Genomic DNA, 23773 nt, shown 5'->3' on the forward strand with positions numbered 1-23773 from the left:
CTTATTTCAGAATTGTTATTTCTCGAAGCTTATTTAGACAACCTCTGGCCTCCCTTGTGGTTTATGTCCGGGTTTTCTCAGGCGGCCCCTGCCTGGCTGCCCTGGTGCCTAAGGCTGCTTCTAACCATGAAATCCTATTCAGAACACCACTGTGACCTCGGATAAAGTCACCGGCCACAGAACCTCCGCCGAAGTCCAAACAGCACTACCCTGACCCCGCCTTTCCCTGAAAGTCTCCTCTGTTTCCCAGGAAAAGTCCAGCGTTTCTGACTCTGTTGCGGAAAGGCACCCACGGCAAAAACCAAATCGAAAAATCTTAGTGCCGACTGCACTCTTTCATCTGTTAGCGTCTAATTTCATTTCTCCTGCTTTGCCTGGAATTTTTTTTTTTTTTTCCCCTAAATCCCCGGACACAACTTTTCAGTGACATGCTCACCTTGTCCCCTCTCAAACCCACACCCCGCTCTGGGGAGGGCGGAGCAGAGCATAGGTCAGGCAGGCAATCAGAGGAGACAGCGGATATTCTTCAGTGACACATGAAAAGGGTGAATTTAAATTAATTTAGTTAGCCCATGCAGGGAAACAAAAACAGGAGAACCCCAGCGAGACCAATTGACCAGGACGCTAGGTTTTTAAACGGATTTGATCAAATCGATGATCCAGAGGTCCTGCCTGGATGAACCCATGTAAACATCCATTTAAAAACGGATTTTTCAAGGAAATCTAAGAGAGTGATACAGAATAAATATTTAAGGCAAACACAAAAGCCATGCACGTAGCAAATACTCTTGTTTCCTGTCACTGAGAGCTCCATGGAGTGATTTACCCTTTAATTTGTCTGAACATCAAAGGAATCCATTAATTTGAAATATTTTCCGAAATGTCATGAAATAGCGTTTCTCTGACAAACAAAGCCCAGGCTGGCACGGAAGAGCCTTCGTTTATATACCGAGTGGTATTTAAAATTAAAATTCTCCTCCAGAGAGAGAAACTGCTCAAAGAGAGCTTGTTTGTGTCCAAAGGCCAGGCAAGTTCAAAAATTATGATTCAGGTGACTCCCAAGGCCAAGGCAATGACGCCTACCCGGGGAATCGGGGTCGCAAATTGGCAGAGAGGCTTTTTCTGCTTCTAAGGGCAGGGGACGCAAATGGCACAGTTCTCCAGCCTCCAGACAGAGACCCTGCCTCCTGGGAAACCAGCCTTCGTGCACCTGTTGAAACCTGGTCTATACATTTCTATAGAGAAGTGTGTTCAGTAGCAGTGTCTTGTGGTCCGAGGGCCAGGACCGCAGCCACATCTGGGCAGCTCTCTGCTTTTCATTCCTGGCGAGCCGAAGCCAGCGAGGCACCCTGGATTTAAACAAAAAGCGAAAGCCGCCCCGAGACCCGTGCCCTTCTCCTTCGTTACCGTCTCACCGTTCCTCCCCTGCCCAGCTCCTGACGTTCCTTCTGACACGAGATTCGGAACACGGCTTTGCCTTGAAACTCGGATTACCTCTAAACCGCCCTGCCTCCGCCCTTCCTGAAACTGCCATTGGAGAAGCTGCCTGAGTCTGCACCTCGGAGGGGACCCATCCCATTCCTAGTGCCTGGCATTGTGGGGCCGCAGGACGGGGATCAGATTTCAGCCCCCATCCCGGGTCACCTGGCTGACTTCACCTCCTCTTTCAGGAGGTGGTGGGACAGAGACTCTGAGTGGGTCACTGCAGCCCAGTTATGCTTTGTAAGGTAGCAAAGATCTGCCTTAATTTCTCTTTCAAAGACTCATAAGGTTTCTCTCCACACTCCCCGTCCTTGGACTAAAGGGCTCTGAACAACAACGACAACAACAAAAACAATTTATTTGGGCAGTTTGCCATCAGTAACATTTTTTGTGAGTGGGAGAGACGTTTCCCCCCTTTTTCAAAAATTTGTAATGGTGATAAAATACATATAACATAAAATTTTCTATTTAATCATTTTTAGTGTACAGTTAGTTCCGTGTCTTTAAGTACCCCTCATATTGTTGTTCAACTATCTCTACCATCCACCAATGGAATTTTTTTTTTTTTTGTCTTTCTGCCTTTTCTAGGGCCACTCCCGTGGCATATGGAGGTTCCCAGGCTAGGGGTCGAATCGGAGCTGTAGCTGCCAGCCTGAGCCAGAGCCACAGCAATGCCAGATCCGAGCTGCGTCTGTGACCCACACCACAGCTCACGGCAACGCCGGATCCTCAACCCACTGAGCAAAGCCAGGGATCAAACCCGCAACCTCGTGGTTCCCAGTCGAATTTGCCAACCACTGAGCGACGATGGGAATTTTTTTTAATTGAAGTATAGTTGGTTTACAATGTTGTGTTTGTTTCTGGTGCACAGCAAAGTGACTCAGACATATCCGTGTGTGTGTGTATATATAATATGTATCTCTTCTTTTTTAGATTCTTTTATATGTAGGTTATTACAATATAATATTGTGCCCCAGGCTATACAGTAGATGTGTGTTGTTTATCTATTTTAGATACAGTAGTGTATCTCTGTCAATCTCAGATTCCTAATTTATCCCTCCTCCCCTCTTTCCCCTTCGCTAACCATAAGTTCGTTTTCTAGGTCTATGAGTCTGTTCCTGTTTGTAAATAAGTTCATTTGTATCGTATTTTAGATTCCACATACACGTGATCGCCTACGATATTTGTCTTTCTCTGATTTACTTCACTTAGTATGATTATCTCTAGGTCCATCTCTGTTGCCACAATGGTATCATTTCATTCTTTTTCATGGCTGAGTAATATTCCATTGTGTATATGTATGAGGTCTTCTTTATCTATTCATCTGTCTATGGACATTTATTTAGCTTGATTCCATGTCTTGGCAATTGTAAACAGTGCTGCAGTGAACACTGGGGTGCATGTATCTTTCGAGTTATGGTTTTCTCAGGGTATATGCCCAGGAATGGGATTGCCGGGTCATACACTGTTGGAACGTTTTTCCTCTTGCAACACTGAAATTCTGTGCCTATTACACACTAATTCCCCTTTCCTCTCCCCCGCAGCCCCTGGCACCACCACTTTACTTCCTGTCTCTAGGAATTTGACTCCTATAAGCTCTTCATATAAATAGAACCATGCAGGATTCCCTTTTTGTGACTGGCTTATTTCCCTTCGCATAATGTTTTCAAGCTTCATTCCTGTTGTAGCCTGTGTCAGCATTTCCCCCCTTTTACAGGCTGAATAATATTACATTGAATGGGGTATGAATTTTGTTCACCCATTTTTGTTTATCCATTCCACCATCAATGGACATTTGAGTTGCTTCCACATTTTGGCTGTTGTGAATAATGCTGCTAAAAGCATGGGTGTATGAATATCTGTGTCCCTGCTTTCAATTTTTAGTTTCTGTTTTTAATAGGCGCCTTCTCATTAGGTGGGAGTTGATATCTCATTGTGGTTTTGATGTGCATTTCTCTAACGCTTAGTAATGCTGAGCATCTTGTCCTGTGCTTATTGATCACGTGTACATTTTCTTTGGAGAAATGTCTGTTCAAGTCCTTTGCCATTTTTGAATTGGCTTGTTGGTTGTTGAGTTTTAGGATTTTCTACATATTTTGGATATTAATCCATTACATCCAGATACATGCTTTGCCAATATATTCTCCCATTCTGTGTGTTGCCTTTTTACTCTTTTGATGGTGCCCTTTTAATTTTGATGAAACCCAAATTGTTTGTTTTTTTTAACATGCAATATTACATTATGTTTCAGGTATACAGCATGGTGATTCGATAGTTTTATACATCATGAAATGATCACTGCAGTAAGACCAGTTACCCTCTATCACCATGCAAAGCTGTTAGACTATTATTGACTGTATTTCCTATGTGTACATTACACCCCCGTATTTTTTTTCACATTACACACTCATTTATTTTATAGAGGGAAGTTTGTACCTCTTAACCCCACTTACCTGTTTTCCCCGTTCCACACCCCCTTCCCCTCTGGCAACCACCAGTTTGCTCTCTGTATTATGAATCTCTTTCTGTTTTATTTGTTCATTTCTTTTGTTTTTTAGATTTCACATGCAATCACACAGTATTTGTTTTTTCTCTGTCTGACCTACTCCTTTTAGCTAACTCCCTCCAGATCCATTCATGTTGTCACAAATGGCAAGATTTCACTTTTTATGGCTGAGTAATATTCCATTGTACATATTTATCCATTTGTCTGTGGATGGACACTTAGGTTGCTTCCATAGCTGGGCTCTTGTAAATAGTGCTGCAATGGATTTTTAAATTAACACTATATTTTTAAATTAGTGTTTTTTGGAGTTCCCATCATGGCTCAGTGGTTAACGAATCTGACTAGGAACCATGAGATTGCAGGTTTGATCCCTGGCCTTTCTCAGTGGATTGAGGATTCGGTGTTGCCATGAGCTGTGGTGTAGGTCGCAGACGAGGCTCAGATCCCGCGTTGCTGTGGCTCTGGCGTGGGGTGGCAGCTACAGCTCCGATTCGACCCCTAGCCTGGGAACCTCCATATGCCACGGGAGCGGCCCAAGAAATGGCAAAAAGACAAAAAAAAAAAAAAAAAAAATAGTGTTTTTGTTTTCTTCAAATAAATACCCAGAAGTAGAATTGCTGGATCATATGGTAGTTCTGTTTTTTGGCTTTGAAATGCAAATCCAAACCACAATTGGACAGCACCTCACACCTGTCAGGATGGCAATTATCGAAAAAGACAGGAAACAAGTGTTGATGACAATGTGGAGAAAAGTAAACCCTCCTGCACTATTGGTGGGAATGTAAATCATTGTAGCTGCGATGGAAAACACAATTTTTCCTTTTTCTTTTTCCTTTTGTTGCCTAAAACTGTTCTGCTAGTTTCCTTCTAAGAGTTGCATAGTTTTAGTTCTTAGGTTTGGGCCTTTGACCATTTTGAGTTAAATTTTTTATATGCTGTTACATAAGGATCCAACCTTATTTTTTGTGTGTGGAATTCCAGTTTTCCTACCTTTGGTTGAAGAGACCCCCTCTTCCCCATTGAATGGCCTTGGCACCCTTGGTGAAGGTCATTTGCATGTGTACGCCAAGGGTTTTCTTCTGTGCTTGCATTTGTAAGGTTTACTGTCCTGACTCATTATTTGTTTTGTTTTTTTTGGCTTTTTCTAGAGCCACACCCACGGCATATGGGGGTTCCCAAGCTAGGGGTCGAATCAGAGCTACAGCCTACACCACAGCCACAGCCACAGCAACACCAGATCCGAGCTGCGTCTGCGGTCTACCACCATAGCTCATGGTAACACTGGATCCTTAACCCACTGAGCAAGTCCAGGGATTGAACCCAGAACCTCATAGTTCCTAATCGGATTTGTTTCCTCTGCGCCATGATGGGAACTCCAGTTTTTTATTTTTTAAATTGAAGTGTAGTTGATTTACAGTGTTGTGTGAATTTCTGCGTACAGCAAAGTGATTTAGTCATACACATATATACATTCTTTTCTTTTTGGGGCGCACCCGCAGCACAAGGAGTTTCCCAGGCTAGGGGTTGAATCAGAGCTGCAGCTGCCAGCCTACGCCAGAGCCACAGCAACGCAGGATCCGAGCTGAGTCTGTGACCTACACCACAGCTCATGGCAATGCTGGATCCTTAACCCACCGAGTGAGGCCAGGGATCGAAGTTGCAACCTCATGGCTCCTTGTCGGATTCGTCAACCACTGCGCCACGACGGGAACTCCCCGGACTCATTATTTGAATTTGTCATGTTCTCACAGCATCTATGTGATCCTGGTTTCTATGCAGTTTTTCCACTGGATTACGAACTTTTTAAGAATGATGCCTAGATTCTCTCATTACTTTGTATCTTGGTGTCACCTAATGGCTTTCTTTTTTATTTGTGGGATTCATCTGATCAATGGAGTCCGATGCATGTCTTGACCTAAGTGACCTTGTGGGTGGGTCTACTTGGCTGGTTTGAAATGTGCCCCCCGGCATTTTGTACGGAACTTATTCCTGATGATTCTGTAATGCCAGCCTCTTCCTCCAGCCAGGAAGCACCTTGGCAGCACCCTGCCCATTGTTCATGTCTCAAGAAGTTTTCTTGAACAAGCAGACGAGCCAGTGGATAAATGGCATTGGCACCATGGGAGTGACCAGCGGTGTCTGGCTCTGTACCCTCTCCCTATCATCAGTAGGAAGCAGTGGCCCAGTTGGGTTGAATCACAGTTGAATTCTTTTTCTGTCCCAAAATTCCAGCTCTAAACATTGGATTTCTCCAGGTCTCAACCTCTAGATGCCTTCTTCTTTGTCTTCTTCTTCTTCTTCTTCTTCTTCTTCTTCTTTTTTATCTTTTTAGGCGATACCTGAGGCACATGGAGGTTCCCGGACTAGGGGTTGATCAGAGCTGTAGCCTCTGGCTTACACCACAGCCACAGCAAAGTGGGATTCAAGCTGCATCTGCAACCCACATCACAGCTCAAAGCAATGCCAGATCCTTAACCCACTAAGCGAGGCCAGGGATTGAACCTGCATCCTCATGGATACTAGCTGGGTTCGTTACCGCTGAGCCACGACGGGAACTCCTTGAGATGTCTTCTTGATCCACATTTATTTCCAAGGTGAGTTCATCCCGAAAACTTTCAGTGCCTCCACCTGCTGACAACTCCCATGTCCACATCTCCAGAACCCACCTCTTCGTTGTAAGACTGTGGTTGACTCTCTGAGCCTTTCTGGGCCTCAATTTCCTCATCTGTAAAACAGGGCGAAAATGACCTTCCTTTCTGCTGAGTATGACACAAATTTTGTGTCAATATTCGGCACCCAGCAGATGCCCAGCAAGTAGTTGGCATTATCTTGGTTTCTCTTAATAAGTCCAGCTGTAGGAAACCCCAAGATCACTTATAGCATCAGACACTCCTCAATACAGACTATCTGGGGAGAAATGAAAGCAAGAATTAAAATACCGCAGATCCTAGCATCCCCCAGCTGTTCTTAAAATCTGCGCGCAGGGCGGGCAGCTCACAGCTAGCCTGACTGCTTCAACGTGTGATGCGTGTGTCCTCTTTGTTCTTTTTTGTATTAATCTGTTTTTCCAGAATGTTTTCATTTGTCACTTCCTTTTGTCTTCAGTCAGTTCAGAGCAGGGTTGGTGAGAGATGGATACCAAGACGATTTTGAGCTGCAGGTGACCCTGGCATTGAGAGAGGGGTGGTTTGGTGAGAGTGAGTGGGGTTTGTCGGGTGGACTGACAGAGGCGGGCCAGGTGGCCAGCCAAGAGCAGTGTCCCCAGCAGTGGGTGTGAGGAAGGGTGGGTAGGGGCCCAGAGCTGGAAGGAGGCCCTTGCAGCCTCTGGCTTAGGGGTCGGCCTCCAGTATAGCCTCCTTTTCTCTCTCTCCCCTCAAGCTCTTCCTGGGAAATATGCTTTGAGTTTGACGTAGAGATGAGGGTTGGAATAAAAGAAAGAAACTAGTCAAGCCCCAAGGAAAAGCCCTTTGGGGTGTGACCCTCTGATCTGGGGGGACTGGGGGCTGTCCACCTCCTAGTCTCAGCTTCGGGAAGGCTGCCAAATATTCTCTCCCCTCAGAATTCTCCACCTTCCAAAACATTTCCACTTCCATTCCCTCTTACCAAGTTTCAGGCCAAAATCCTGGAAGGCATTTTGAGTTCTTGCCATCACTCTTCTCCTGCCTCCCGAATTCAATATCACAATATCCAGTTGGCTCTGCCCCCGGAACGCTTTCTGAATCTGATCTGACCACGGTTCCTTATTTCCATCACCATGATCCCAGATTAAGCCACCAGCATCTCCTGTTTGGGCTCTACAAGCTGCTTCTGTGCTGGAAATCAACAGTCCATTCATTACTTGCTGTTAGAGGCCCCGGGGGCAGAGCCCCCAGCCGCAGTGGGTGAGTGGATAGCGGTTGTGGGGCTGGGGGCGGGAAACAAGTGCAGAGGCAGGGCCAAGAGCTATAGGGGCGGGGCCACGGGTACAGGGGTGGGGCCAAGAACCATAGAGGGTTCCTTAGTGGACAGGTCCGCAGGTACAGGGGCGGGCCCACTGTACAGGGGGCGGGGCCAAGAGCCACAGAGGGCAGAGCCGGGGCCAAGAGCCACAGAGGGCAGAGCCTGGGCCAAGAGGGTGGAGCGAAGAGCCACGGAGGATTATTCTCAGCCTCAAAACCTAGTGAAATTTGCTGCGTTGGATTCCTCTTCTGTTTTTCAGTTCCTTCCTTTTGCAATGGCAGTGTCTATCCTATACCTGTCTATCTTCACTGTATTCTGGAAGCAGATAACGTGTTTCCCAGGGCAAAGGTGGAAAATAATTTTATCCCAGGATGGGTCATAACCAGTGTCTCATCCATAGTGGATGTAGACGATGAGATTTGGGACAGAGAGTTGTTGCCGCAGTGGGTTGAGAGCTGGGGGCACCTGGGGTTGGGGTGAATGCGTTTTGCATGTCGGCTAGATGTGACTTTGAGAAGGCAGAGACCAGAAGGTAGAGTGTTGAATGGTGACCCTTCCCGAAAGGCGTGTCCCCATGGAACCCGTGGGTGTGGCCCTATTTTGGAAGGTGCTTTGTAGATATAATCAAATTAAGAGATGAGCTTATTCCGGGAGTTCCCTGGTAGGGCAGCATTAAGAATCTGGTGTTGTCACTGCTGTGGCTCGAGTCGCTGCTGTGGTGTGGGTTAGATCCCTGGCCTGGGAACGTCCACAGGCCGTGGGCGTGGCCAAAGGAAAAAGAGAGAGATGGGCCTCTTCTGGAGGGGGTGGGCCCTAAGCCCAATGACAAGTGTCCTTATGAGAGGACAGGGAGGAGAGGGCTGCCCTGAGATTGGAGTTATGCTGCCCCAAACCTGGAACCACCAAGAGCTGGAAGAGGCAGGAAGGACCCAGAGCCTTCCCGGTGGCCCTGCTCACACCTTGATTTCCGACTTGTAGCTGTGAGAGGCTCATTCCTGCTGTTTTCCGCCACCGACTTTATGGCAGTTGGTTACAGCAGCTACAGAGCACAAATGCACTGCCCTTGGCCTTTCTGCCCTTCCCACTGTTGTTCGCATGCCAGGCTTGACTCCACCCTTGCCGGCCTTTGTGTATCTATCTACTTTGCTTCTGAGCAAATGGACCCGGGACACTGAGGGACAGGTGGTACCTTCATCAGGTCTGGTGACATTGCGGTGGGGTCCTATTGGCCCCACCTCGCCTGTTCCCAGCCTCTGATCCCCAGATGGCGTCCATGGTGGAGACGTGCACACAGGTCCCCAAAGCCAGGGGACTCCTGCCTTCTCCTCCAGGGGAGGGGCTGGGTTCACTCATCACAACACAAACCCCAGATGTGAGAGCGCACCCTCACACCCGCCCTTCCTCGCTGGCATGTCTGTGGTGTCAGCTGCACTCTGCAAACTTGCCTGATGAGTTTCAGTGGAGCGCCAACACCTGCCAGGTTCTGTGAGATGCTGAGGCTACGAAGGTAACGATGATATGGTTCAGGGGATGTGCCGGGGCAAGGGCCGGACCGCAGGGGGAGGGGGCCTGAGAATGTGATGAAAAGCCTGGATTTCATGTCAGACAGACCCGAATTCCGGCCCCGCTGCCACCGCTTTTTTTAGCTCGCTAACCTAGGGCCATCTACTCCATTTCTCAGTGCCTCAGGTTCTCAGATGGTGAAAAAGGGACCATAAGGACACCTGCCCCAGGGCTGACATGAACGTTGAGACAGGCTGTGGGAAGAGCTCAGCTCACATAGCGGAGACTCAGAGCGATGGCTTCCACCCTAATGAGAAGTTACGATTTGTAGATTTGTGTGCAACCTCGCAGAAGCTCGCCTCGTGGGTTTTACTCCTGGCCACACAAGGGAGGGACCGTATCCCCTCCCCTGTCTGTGTCACACTCAGTATCTCTGGAGAGATGCATTTGCAAAGCAAAGAATTTGGTTTTGAGATGGACCGTCTGGAACTGACTGCAGAAGCAGGAATGATACCTCAAAATTTGCCACTTCATTACTAGTTTCTACACTTGGCAAGGAGGGACTCTGGGGGTGCTCCTTTGCCAGTGTCCGGGTGTGCCTGGCTCAGGCTGGGTGGCTCTGTGGTCGGCGGCAGCGGGGAGCAGGCCGGGAAGCAAGGTTCGCTGGGCAATGGGAACGGAGGAGGGTGGGGGCAGCACTTCACCCCAGCAATAGCCAGGCAACACCCAGGCACCCAGGCAGCCCTTTGGAATGAACACAGCAAGTGCCTCCCTGGCCACACCCTCACCCACGATCAATCAGCTCCCGATGGGGCCCCCCTGGCCTTCACCCGGAGGGACGCTGCCGGCTGGAAATCCCCAGCCCTGACCTCTCTCCGCCAGGTGCTTGGAGCTGCTCTCCCATTGGCTGCCCAGACCTGCTCACTTGCATGGCAGGGATGTTGCCGCTCACCTGTTCTCCCCTCACCAGCATGGGGCCCCTTCTCAGGAGGCCCTCTCTGCTTCCCCGGCCCAGGTTGGCTTGTCCTGTTCTGGCACCCGAGGCGCATCCTGGTGGCCATCGCTAAAGGTGTCATCTTCCTTTTGTCACACTCACACTTCCTGCCCTGCGGAAGTCCCAGCTCCCGGAGGGAAGGGGCAGTGTCTGAGACAAGGGGGCACTCGAAGTGAGTGCCAGATAAATAACCCTGGACTGAAGCACTGCAGGTGGGCTGCAGGTGTCAGCATGGCCACTGTCATCGTCGTCATCGCCGCAGAATGACAGCAGCTTGGAGGTGCTGCGTTGTGATGTGCAGAGCATTGCACACAGGGTGTCTCACTGAAGGTCCTCCTGCCCTCCCGAGAGCCAGTTAGGGTTGTTCTTGTCTCCATTTTTCCCCAGGAAGACGCGGGTCTAGCGCTCAGGCATCCAGTGGGATGCTGACGCCCCTGCCTGCAGCTGCCTTGCAGGTGTGCCCAAGTGCAGCAACGAGATAGGGCGAGAACATGGCATTGACACTAAGCACAGCATGATAAGGCCACTCCCAGGTTCTAGTTCCGTCCTGATTGCCTCTGGGACAATCAGCATCTTTCTGCAGGTTGCTTAGCCTCCCTAATATGCCCACCTCCCCTTCTCGCATAGACGGCCAGCCAAGAGCTACACATCTTTGGCAAACGATCTTGTCTGGTTATACATTTGATGATACTGTTTTGTGCTTTCATTAGATTTAATTTTATAGCTCCTTTCTGTCCATGGCCCATGGGACTGGTGTCTTTATAAGTGCTGCCATGTCTCTGAAAAACAAAAATGTGGAGGGAAAGAAGTTCCGGGGAGAAAGGTAGACACTGAGTGAATCATGGTAGGAGCACCCAGCTGTGGCAAGAATCGTGGCGATGGAGTGTATGTGACAGCCCTGCTGCAGGGTGAGAACTGGCCTCACCCCCTCTGAACGCCCGTCACCCCACAGACCACGGGACACCACTTAGCCTGATTGCATCTGTCTTGCATTGTGCTCGAACAATGCCCCATCTTTTCCTTGTCTCCCTGGCAAATCACAGGCTTTTAAAGTGCACAGACGGTGTCACACTTCTGCCTGCCCCTGGGTCCCGAGCACAATGCTCCTCAGCAACGGGTGATTGATGGGTTCATCTCCTGTGGGCTTAACTGCTCCCACTTGATGGTACCTGACTTCGGCATTTGCCACGGATGAAGCATTTATTGTTGGTGTTGAGGAAAAGGCAGACAGGGCTCAGAATTTTCTAACCATCAGCCTCTCCAGGCATCTCATCCTTTCTGGGGCCGGGGTGGCCACAGCAGGGAGTGGGGATGGCTGGCCTACCAGGGGGAAATTTGAGCTGCTGAGAAGTTAGAGAACACAGGAGGCAATGCCAACTATCTAGAAAACTCAATGTGTGACCAGCTCTGGTAAAACACGTACATGTTTATATCTGGAGTTCTTCTCTGGAAGAGTCAGCCCACTAGGGATGGCCATGACCACTGCCAGCATGTTGCACTGATTAGGAAGTATTGAGCTTGGAGTTCCCACTGTGGCTCGGCGGGTTAAGAACCTGACATAGTGTCCGTGAGGATGCGTGTTTGATCCTGGGTTAAGGATCTGGCATTGCCATGAGCCGTGGGGTAGGTCATAGATGCAGCTCAGAGCCATCGTTGCTGTGGCTATGGTGTAGGCCAGCAGCTGCAGCTCGGATTCCACCCCTAGCCTGAGAACTTCCATAAGCCACAAGTGTGGCCCTAAAAAGAAAAGAAAAGAAAAGAAAAAAAAAGAACTTATTGATGTTGCAGGCAAAGACAGACACCTGCCTTAGCACAGGAAGCCTTGGCCGCCCAGGTCCAGGTCTGATTCAGGTGAGGCTAACCCGGGGCCTCAGACGATGTCACCGTGGACCTGCGCCTCTCAGCTGCCCATCTTAACTTCTGTGGCGGTGCCTCCCCTTTCCCAGAAACCCCAGCAAGTGTTGCCTCGAGTGTCCGTGAAATGGGGACAACAGTGGTGCCTGCTTGGGACAGTCATCATCAGGGGACAGGAGAGAATGGACAGAAGGTTCAGGCAGGTTCGCAGGGCCCATCCAGAGGGTCAGGCCCTGGTGTCGGGATCCAGGCACCAGCTGACCACAGGGAGACGAGGTCCGTGCCTTCAGGCAGTGTCTCCGGGAGCCCCAGATGCCCACCAGATCATCACAGAAATGGGCGTTTTGTCACAGCTCTGAAGGATACTGTGAAGGATAAATCTGGGGTCTTCCCGGGAGCATCAGTACGGGGAGCCCGCACCCAGCCTGAGGGTGGCGGAGTGACCTGCCCTCCAACTGGGATCTGGAGGCGGATCAGGTGATTCCGTGCAGAGTAACTGACAGTTGGGTCTCGCCAAGTGCATTCCGGCCGCGCGGCTGCGTCTGGATGCTCTCCCACGTCTTTGTCCCGCTCAGAGGCTCTGCTCAGAGGGCGCGTCCTCAGAGCCCCTTCCTGCCCCACTGCGCCCAAAACGCTGCCGTGTCCCCTGCTCCTCAGTCACTTTGCTCACTTCCCTGTCTCTGTGTTTCTTCATAGCTCTTCTCCCAACCCCGAATCGTATAAATGAGTCATCTGCATGTTCAGCGGTTTTTGTCTTTCTCACCCACAGCACACAGCCGTCTCTTCACCAGCCTGACGTCAGTACCTAAATCAGAGTCTGGTTCCTGACCTGCGCTTCACAAAGGGTTGTTGAGTGAATAAAGGAACACACGTAGAACCCTTTTAAGTGCGTTTTCATGGTGACACCCATGGATGTCGCTGGAAACTTTTTTTTTTTTTATCTTTTTTGTCTTTTCAGGGCCACACCCACGGCTTATGGAGGGTCCCAGGCTAGGGATCTAATTGGAGCTGTAGCCACTGGCCTACACCACAGCCACAGCAATGCAGGATCCGAGCCACATCTGTGACCTACACCACAGCTCACGGCAATGCCGGATCCTTAACCCGCTGAGCAAGGCCAGGGATCGAACTTCAACCTCGTGGTTCCTAGTCGGATTCGTTTCCACTGCGCCACGACGGGAACTCCTCTGGAAACTTTAAGAGTTTAATCCTAAGGTTTAAAAAAAGTCAAACTATTTCCATTTCCTCCCCTGATCCATCACCACGTTCCAGGAGAAACGTTTGCCGAATCTCAGAGAAGGTAGCAGGTCAAAGCCTGGCCTCTCTGGATTTTTGAATGTGAGTTACGACTTCCAGACTCGACTGTGTTACTCTTTTGTTTAACTGGTACCCTGCTGAGGCGACGTCTCTTGCCTTTTAGAAGGAAATCGTTTTTATATGAGAAAATGTGGAGCTCGTTAAAAACACGATTGTGAAACTTCTTTCAGAAGAAAATGCCTCCCGCGCCGTAACCAGAGAAGTTCTGTGGAGTCCTTTCCTCATGCTAACTTTTGAAAGCTCCAGAATCAGGCAGCCCCTTAGAATTCTGTCCTGCCTCCCTCCCCCCAATCTCTTTTTCTTCCTCCCGTTTGTTCTCCCATTCCCCTCACCCTTCACTTCCTTACTTCTCTCCGAGGTCTGCGTGGTTCCCAGGGGTGCAAGGGAGACCTCAGGGTAATATATCTTTTTTCTCTGGCCCTGGGAGCAAACGTTGAAAGATTTCCATGTAAGGAAATAACGCTAGCTGTTTGGGGGAATCCAAACCTCAATAACGATGAATCACCTGTGTTCTGGAAATGCCTCTATTTTCAGTCACTGGGGTTAAGGTTTGGCAATGTTGCCCGCTTAGGTTGGAGCCCAAATTCATGGTCAACTCCGGCGACATTTGCACATTTCTCAGGGTCAATTTTACGTACCATCTTGGGTGTGTTGTAGGATTTAAGTTCCTGCCTGTGGAATGGATTAGCAATGAGATCTTGCTTTGTAGCACTGGGAACTGAGTCTGGTCCCTTGTGATGGAGCATGATCATGTGAGAAAAAAGACTGTTTATATGTATGTGTAGTTGGGTCACCATGCTGTACAGTGGAAAATTGACAGAACACTGTAAACCAGCTATAATGGAAAAAAATAAAAATCATTCTGTAAAAAAAAATGTTCGAATTTCAAAAAATTTAAAAAAAGTTCCTGCCTGTGGTAGGTTGCAAATGGGCCCATTTCTTCATGCCTTCCTTACCACGCCCTTGACCCTGTAACCTTGATATGTCTTCCCCAACTCCAAGCTTGGGGCTTGGCAAAGGGAGTGGCTTTGGCCAATGAGATGCCCACAGATGTGGCATCAGCAGAGGCTTGAGAGGGGTCTGTGCTTTGGGTTTTCTCTCTCGGAGCCCCTTCTACCGCCACAGGAAGGACCTGTCTGGGCTGGGCCGCTAGGGGATGAGACTTATGGGAGCAGAGATGCGTCATTTTTGTTGTCTTAGCCAAGGTCAGCCTGGCTGCCCACTGAATAGATGAGTGCGCCCAGCAAGGTTGCAGAGCTGCCCTGCTGAGTGCTTTGTCGACCATTCTTACAGCTTGGGGGATGTTTGTCATGCATACTATAGTGTCACTAGACAACGAAAACACCGCCCTTCCAACTGGTCAGGAAAGAAGAGTCTGCACACAGCTGTAATTATTACAACTACTACCATGTTTGGATAACGACTATTAAATACTTATTTATTTTGTGCCAGGCCCTAGGTCCAAAGCTTTACCTATATTCCCTCATCAAATCCACAGAGCAATCCTACAAGGTAGCTATTCCTCTTATCCCCATTTCAAAGGTGAAGAAACTGAGACTCAGAGAGACGGTGTGACTTGGCCAAGGTCACACAGCCAGGCAAGTTAGGGGCAGTCAGTCTGATTTTGTTCAACCCCAATGCTCACAAGTGTTACCATTGGCTTTGCTGCCAGTTTAAGTGTTTCAGCACTTACAAGAGAGTCAAAAGGTATTCTCTTTAAACAAGCAAATCAAGTAGGATTTTCTAGAAATAGCAGCACTGGGGCTTTAAAGTGGCTTTGGGCAGGATTTGTACAGTAAGGTGAAGGGGATGGAGGAGTGTTTTGTGAATATTTTTATTCTGCAAACAGATCAAGGTATTTGGCTGCTGTTGGACTCAAGGTTCCCAAATGCAGTGACTGGTTGTGTTTGTTGGACATGGGAATTCACCCCTACATGAGACTCAGAGGGATACAGTTTATGAGAAATTCCTCTGATAAAAGTCAAGGCTCCTTCAAGGTAGGTAAAAGGGGCAGGTGTGTTTGTGGCATGTTGACTTAACTTGCTCAAAAGCATTGCTCCCATTAATCTGCCGGGATGCCTAAAATTCCCACCTTTAGGTAAGGCATTCAAAGGCACCTTCAGGTAAGGCATTAGAGATAAGGCGAGGGTGTGTGTGTGTGTGAGAGAGAGAGAGAAAGTGTGTGTGTCTGGGTGGGGGCTCTAAGGAGGGGATGGGAAAGGTATGGGTTGGAGGCATTGCTGAAGGAAAGTAGGTACTGAAATGTACACCAGAGGTTCCCAAACGCAATCTGCTTCTGCCAAGGGCTGATGCCACAGGAGGTGGAGTTTCTGTGCCCATCCATCAGGCAGTGGTCCCTCTGTGGTTTGAGGCTTGTGCTGGGCAACCAGGAAGCACTGGGCTGGCATTGCATTTCATGTTTGTATAACATGCTGCTTCAGGGTTCAGATAGTCCCCTGCCCTCCACACCATACAGCTTCTGCTACCATAAGAAATGGGTTTTGAACGGGCACTGGTGTTTTGCCTGCTAGAAGTGTGGAACCTCAGACTTTCTAGAAACGTTTTCAATATTTCTTTCGGTAACACTTTTCATCCCCCAACCAAGTCAACCATCATGCTCATCCCTCTGTTCCCTTCCTTCCTTCCTTCCTTTCTGTCTGTCTGTCTGTCTGTCTTTTTAGGGCCTCACCCATGGCATATGGAGGTTCCCAGGCTAGGGGTCGAATCAGAGCTGCAGCTGTTGGCCTACACCACAGCCACAGCAATAGCAATGTCAGATCCGGGCCTCGTCTGCGACCTACACCACAGCTCAAGGCAATGCTGGATCCTTAACCCACTGAGCAAGGCCAAAGATCGGACATGTGTCCTTATGGATGCTAGTCCGATTCGTTTCTGCTTCGCCATGATGGGAACTACCCACTGTTCTTTCTTGAGACAACCACCCAAAGCCGCAGCCTCACCAGCTGCTACCCACTGACCCCTCACCCCTGCATGAGTTGTCTTGACAACTTACTCCAGTATCACAATGAGGTGAGACAAAATGTACCAGGATACTTTTGACTGCAAGTGGCGGAGACCTAATCTGAACTGACTTTTCAAAGATGGGAATGTCGCGTCTGGTGTAGGTGAAAAGGCCAGGGTGCCATGTTGGATCCAGAGGCTCAAGGCTTAGTCCCATCCCCCTACTTCCACTTTGTACTTCTGCCTTCTCTGTATTGGCTCCATTCTTGGGCAGACTTTTCCCCTTGTGGCTGCCAGCACCTCCAAGATTTCCATCTGGTGCTCTCAGCAACTCCATGGAGAAACAGAAGGGTTTCCCACTCAGATACCAGAATTGAATCCCATTGGCTTAGCTCATGGGCCAATCACTGTTTTCAAGATTGTGTTAATTTCTTCTTGCTGCTGTAACAACTTACCACAAACGTAGTGACTTTAAACAAAACAACTGTATTGTCTTACAGTTCTGGAGGTCTTCTTATCGCAAACGTGAAGTGATGCTTTCTGATCAGTTAATCCAAAGACACAAGCCTAGGCTTGGCACCCCACCCAAATCCCACAGTGTGAGGAGAGGCTGTTCATGCCAGAGCTGGAGGAACAAGTGCCAAAGCAGCAGCAACAGCCAGCGCCTGCAACAGAAAACACAGGAAAAAACTCGGGCGCTCTCTCAAACAAGTTTTCATTAGATTCCCTGTCGGATTTCCTTTCAGGACTGGCTGGTTTCTTTTAGCTCTTGAGCACATAAAATTGTTAGTGCTGAAGTTTGGAATGTGTTGTGATCATTTCATTTCACTGAGGACATTATATAAGATCTACATCACTTTTAAGACAAGAAGTTTGGAGCCTGGTACCTCCTCCAGTGCATCTCAGTAACCATGCGAAGGAGTTTCCTGGTAGCGTAGTGGGTTATGGGTCCAACATTGTCTTTGCCTTGGCGAGGGTTCAGTCCCTGGCCCCGGAATTTCCGCGTGTTGTGTGCAAGGCCGGAAAAAAAAAAAATGACCACATGAAGATGAGGAGATGCACAGCTAAGACTTGGACTGCGTGGAAAAGCACTTAATTATCCAGTTTCTGTGCCAGTCCAGGGTTTCCGCCGAGGAGGCCAGACAAGAGGATAATGGAAAACTACATGATGTATTATGTTACTCTCACCGAAATCCCCTAATTTTAAGGGAAAACAATCTTCAAAGGAGTCATAAAGCACATGAAGAGGCATCTTAAGGGATGATCATCTAGATAAATCACAGCCTTCCAGCAGCTGGATTTTTGCGTCAAAACTTAGGTGAGGGGTACTGTCTCAAAGACGTATCTATGTATTTGCCAAGTTGGGAAAAGCTGATGAAACATAAACAGAAGGACTTGGCCAAGACCCACAGGTGTCCTGACAGATCACTTCTCTTAGGGGCACATTTGATGGCAGAGGCAGCAAAGGATGACCAGGGAGGGCTGGAGAGTCCAGAGGCAGAGGAGGACCCATCATTAGTGTCCTCTGCCGAGGAAGCGTGTGGCCGCTGCTCCTTCCCATGACCTTTCATCAGAGATGATGGGAATAAGGAAACAATACAAACAGAGGGCCAATGACTGGTCAATGACACATAGAAGAAATGGGTGTGATTATAATCCCAGGGTATGAGATCTAGAGGCAGCGCTGCCTAATTAATGGTTATGGACTCTGTCCCTGGAATTGGATAGAACTGAATGTGCACCCTGACTCTAATAGCTGCGTCACCTTAGAAAATTCACTTCAACCGTTCTGAGCCTTCATTTTTCATCTCTAAAATGGGGGCGATGATTGCTCCAGTTGTGTTGAGTTAGCACAGGGCAAACCAATGATTAAAACCCTCTCCACCAGCTTGTGAATTGTGTCTCCTTTGCACCCTGTGTAGCCAGCAGCCCAGGAAGACTGGTAGTTTTCTAGCCAGGATTTTTTTTTTTCAGTTGAAAGTGACAGAATCCCAAATAAACTAAAAAAAAAGAAAAGAACGGAAACTCACAATAATATCTCATAGCTATTACCAATGAAAAGCGCAGGGATGGTGTGGATTTCAGGCCCAGATGAATCCAGGGGCTCAAATCAGGACACAGCCCAGCCTCTCCAGCTCTTGACTCTACTTTTTTTATTTAAATAAATTAATTTAGAAAGGAATTTATATTTCTACCACACATATCATAAATAAAAGAAAAATATAAACCTAACTGCAATGAAAACAATGTTGCAAAATTCTAAAGCAACAACAATAACAACACCCAAAACAACCCAATTAAAAAATGGACATAGGCCTTGAATAGACATTTCTCCAAAGAACATACATATAAATAACCAATAAGTACATGAAAAGATGTCCAACATCAATAATCATTAGGGAAATGCAAATCAAAACTGCAGCTTCATACTGAGGAGGCCACTGTCAAGAAAACAACAACAACAACAACAGAAAATAGCAAATGTTAGAGGAGGTGTAAAGAAATTGGAACCCTCGTGCTCTGTTAGTGGGAATCTAAGATGGTGCAGCCACTGTGGAAGGCGATACGGTGGTTAATCACAAAATGAAAAATGGAATTACCTAATGATCCAGCAGTTCCGCTTTTGTGTACGCACCTGGAAGAAGGGTCTCGAAGAGCTATTTCCTAGCAGCTTCCACACATTAGCTGAAACGTGGGAGCAACCCAAGTGTCTACCGATGGATGGATGGATGGATAAGCAAAATGTGGTCTATACATACAGTGGACTATTGTTCAACCTTAAAAGAGAAAGGCATTCTGACACAGGCTACAGGCTGGATGAACTGTGAAGACATTATGCTAAGTGAAACAAGCCAGTCACAGAAGGACAAACCATGTACATGAGCTACTTAAGAGTAGTCAAAGTCATAGGAACAGTTTGAAAGTAAAAGGGTGGTTTCCAGGGGCTGGGGGCGGCAGCAGTTTAACCAGGTATGAAGGGTTATGGACATGGGTGCTAGTGATGGCTGCCCAACATTTTGAATGGGCTTTTTTGCTTTTTAGGGCTGCCCCTCCGGCATAGGGACGTTCCCGGGCTAGGAGTTGAATTCCCAGCTACGTCTGGGACCTACACCACAGTTCACGGCAATGCCAGATCCTTAACCCGCTGAGTGAGATCAGGCATTGAACCTGCATCCTCATGGATACTAACAGGATTCATAACCTGCTGAACCACAACGGCAACTCCTGTGAATGGTTTTAACACCACCGAACTGTGCAGTGGAAAATGGTGCCAATGGCTGGTGATACATTATATGTATCCCAAAGTGGGAGGGAATCTTAGCTGGATTCCATGCCCAAGACCGAAGCACAAAAATGGGAGGTTTTTAGAGTGTTAAAGACACATCCAACTGAGGTGCTCTCCTGGGCACAGTCTGAAGGACTGAAGGAAAGGGAACGGCCTTCCTCCCTCGTACATGGCTGCTGAGTGTCACGGCGGCTGTACCTCCACCATAGGTCCTCAGGTTGCTGGGAGGACCAGCTCTAAAATGCTGTCTCTTCTGACTCTCCAGCCCACCATACTCTCCTTCTCTCACCTCTCTGTGGTGTCTCCTCGTCTTAGTTCTCTCTTTCCGGACTTTCCTCCCTCATCTCAGTGAGAAGAGTCCCAGGCCAGGGATGGTCCCAGGGCTCTGACTGCTCCTTGTCCGAACACACAGGACATGGCCTTCTACCTCTCTTCTCTTTTCAGCTGATTAGTATATGTCCTAAATTCTCCAGCCATCCCCCAAACCAAGGTTTGTTTGTTTTGTTTTGTGGGTGATGGGCATTGTAGTTTTGTAGGTGGTGGGCATTGCAGTTTTGTAGGTGGTGGGCATTGCAGTTTTGTAGGTGGTGGGCATTGCAGTTTTGTAGGTGGTGGGCATTGCAGTTTTGTAGGTGGTGGGCATTGCAGTTTGTAGGTGGTGGGCATTGCAGTTTTGTAGGTGGCGGGCATTGCAGTTTTGTAGGTGATGGGCATTGCAGTTTTGTAGGTGGTGGGCATTGCAGTTTTGTAGGTGGTGGGCATTGCAGTTTTGTAGGTGGTGGGCATTGCAGTTTTGTAGGTGATGGGCATTGTAAGTCCAAGGAAAAGATAGTCACCAGCTGACCCGGCTTCCAGCCCGGCAGGGACAGAAGATAATCCCAGTCTTGGGTTTTTCTAATTTTCAAAGCTTGGGACACAGAAAACAAAGCAGAGGCCCCTGCTTGGTGACACGTGATCCTAAAGATGATGCCTTTCCCCCTCTACTCCTCGACTTGGACGCAGGGACTGGGTAGCATGGAAGGGCGATGAGGGTGAGGGAGAAATTTAAGCATCAGCTCCATTCTGGGGGCTTGGGTGCTTTTCTAGTTACTGCAGCTCCGTGACAAATTACCCCAAACAGAGGGGTGTGGAACACCCATTTGCTATGCTCCTGGGCCCTGTGGGTCAAGCGTGGTGGCTAGTCCTCAGTTGGAAGTCTTTGGGGCTGGGGGGCTCCCATCACCTCAAAGCTCATTCATTCATACAGTGGTTGGCATTGGCTGTGGGCTGTGAGGCCTCAGTTCCTCTCCAACAGTTCACGTGGGCTAGCTTGGGCTTCCTCCCTGCATGGTGGCTGTATTCAGAGGACGAGGATCCCAAGAGAGAGCCACGTGGAAACTGTGCCACCTTTTATGACTTTGCCTCAGAAGGCATGCATGTCAATTCTGCTGCTCTCTTCTCCTTCTTCTTGAAGTGGGTCATTTAGGCTAATGGCTTCTTTTTTTGTGGGAGGAACGTCAAAGGACTGGCAGACGTGTTTAAGTCCTCACCAGTGCCCTGAGACGTGAGGAGTGAAGCCAAGGCCTCAGGCCTGTTATCGTCCTCTGTGTGTCCTGTGACTTCCTGACACCTTGGGGGTTCCCAGGAAAAGCCACTCTAATCCCGTCCAAGCGGATGGGGTGGGCAGCGGCTGAGAGGGGACTGCCGGAAGCCACCTGGAGCACTGCTGCTCTTCCCTCTGGTCAGGGCTTCCCCGTGTGCTCAGAGGTCAGCAGTCCCTGGGAAGCATTCATTCGTGCCTCCACCCATCCATTCACAGATCTTTCTGGAGTGCTCCCTCTGGGCCCAGGCAAAGTTCTCAGCCCAGAGGGTGCTGGAAACAACAAAGTTCATCAAAATCAACCCCCTCTTCCAGGCGGCTCAGTGCAGGAGATAGGTCTCAGGTGAGCGGGAGAGCCTTCCGCAGGGGGGCTCGGAAGACCACGACTGGAAGAGGAAGCTGCCTCCCACGGAAGCCACCGCCTTGTGCAGGGAGCCGTGGGCCTGTCGAGGACACCCCAGGACCGCTAACCCTACTTCTTGGTTGACTTTGCACCTGAGCGCTGCCCACACCCACCAACTCTGAGCTCCTGGGAGAGGCCGGGAGACGCTGCCGGGGGCCGTGAGTCACGAGTGTAAAGTACGCCCAGGGCCTGGCAGGCAGGTCTGTGCCAGGGTAAGGTGTCATCAGGTGAAGCCACAAAGGCTGTTTTCCTGGAGCCCCTGAGATAAAAGATCCATCGCCTTTTCTCTCTCCTGCCGCTCCGGGCTTGGGGGCTGCAGGTCCCCGGACAGCGGGGTGGGGGCGTGAACGCGAGTGCGCGCGTGTGCATGTGTGTGTGTGTGTGTGCGCGCGCGCGCGCGGCCTTCCGGCAGCTGTCCCGGCCCCCGCTCCCCCCCCACCGCCCCCGGCCCTGCGCGCCGCCCCCACCCCTCGCCGTGCTGGGTGCGCGCGGGTCGCTGCGCTCCCCCGCGCCTGGGAGGCGACCCCCGTGCGCCCCGGGTTCAAAGGCCCCGCGAGGCAGCTCCAGCCTCTCTGGGGGGCGGGGAGGCGAGGGGGGTGGTGCGGGAGCCAGAAAGCGCGAGCCCACAGCCGGCCAGCGCTGCGCAGGGATGGGCAGTGCGCTCTGAAGTTTGTGACCGTCGCAGCCAACTCCTGGCCGCAGCCCGGGACGCAGCGAGCCAGCGGCCGGCCTCGAACCGCCCTCCCCCCAGCCGGAGGGCGAGGCCAGCTGTGCCCGGCGCTCTTTGGCGGCCACAGGCGTCTGTCCTCCGCTGCTCTCGCGTCCGATCCGGGTTCATGGAGCTGAGGCTGTGGTTCCTTTTCGGGCTCACAGTGACCTCCGCCGCAGGTAAGCGGGTGGGGCGGCGCGCGGCTCGCACACAAAAGGACCCCGGGGCGGGGGCGCGGAGAAGGGTGCCTTTCGGGGAGCGGCCTCCAGCCTGGGCCCGCCACCCCCGCAGGCGCCTGGGGCCGGCCTGGGGGCCAGAAGCTGAGGGCACAGACCACCGCGCCGGCTTGGGAGGTTGCAGCCCACACGCAGGCTGGAGACCCGGGGCCAGCTTGGGCAATTTTTCATGAAGTCGGGGAGTTTTCAGAAAGTTTGCGAACTGTTCAGAAACGATGCAAAATGGTTGCAAAGTTTTCCAAAAGCCTGCACAAGGCTCGCAAGTTTTCAGTGAGTGCAAATAGCTTGCACGCTGCAGAGGAAGAGAGAACAGCTCCCCAGCCAGTCACAGAGGGCGCAGGTCACTGGCACACTCCAGAAACTGCACACAGCTTCGTAGACTTTTCCGAACGTTGGGCATAGCTTGGAGACTTGGCAGAACGTGCCACTAGCTTGCAAACTGTGCTGAAAATTTGGCTGTTCCCTCCCCCCGCCAGCATGTGGAGGATGGTGGGTGTCAGAGCCTGTACCCCCAAGAGCTCAGGAGCCCCTCTATCTGCCTCCTGCAGGACCGGTGCCTCGTCCCCAGCCTGGGGACGCTGGCAGGAGCGGCGTACCCCGGGCCCCCTCTGCAACCAAGGAGACCATGGCCATGGTGGCAACGCGGGGTCCAAGCCCCAGAAGCTCTGGGCAGGAGCAGGAACCAGGTCCATTTGGGGAGCTGGCTGCCAAGGGGGGCCCTGTGCGCTACCGAGCCCGGCGCTGTACGTGTTTCACCTACAAGGACAAGGAGTGTGTCTATTATTGCCACCTGGACATCATCTGGATCAACACTCCTGAGTGAGTCAGCTCTGGGCAGGGGGTGGGGGACGGGGACAGGCAGCCTGGGGGCTCCAAGGGGTCCTGGGCGCCCCCCAGCCCCGTCTGCCTGGAGTCTTCCTGGCACCGCCTTCAGCCCTTGCGAGGCTTTCTTGCCAGCCCAGGTCGGGACTACAGGTCCATGGAGGGACCCCAGGTCCAGGGAG

The 23773-nt window shown here is 50.2% G+C and overlaps 1 protein-coding gene across 2 annotated transcripts in view; it reads left to right on the forward strand.

The window, feature by feature from the left end:
• The window catches only part of EDN3 (endothelin 3), a 29716-nt gene continuing 21401 nt past the window's right edge, over positions 15459–23773 (forward strand). The window contains exons 1-3 of one of the 2 annotated variants that reach the window (XM_021077167.1): positions 15459–15592; positions 21737–22712; positions 23318–23588. In XM_021077167.1, coding sequence (XP_020932826.1) covers positions 22661–22712; positions 23318–23588 — 323 coding nt within the window. In that variant the 5' untranslated portion in view covers positions 15459–15592; positions 21737–22660. 2 annotated transcript variants of the gene reach the window in all.

The sequence above is a fragment of the Sus scrofa genome, chromosome 17, assembly GCF_000003025.6.
Source record: "Sus scrofa isolate TJ Tabasco breed Duroc chromosome 17, Sscrofa11.1, whole genome shotgun sequence".
Lineage (NCBI taxonomy): Eukaryota > Metazoa > Chordata > Mammalia > Artiodactyla > Suidae > Sus > Sus scrofa.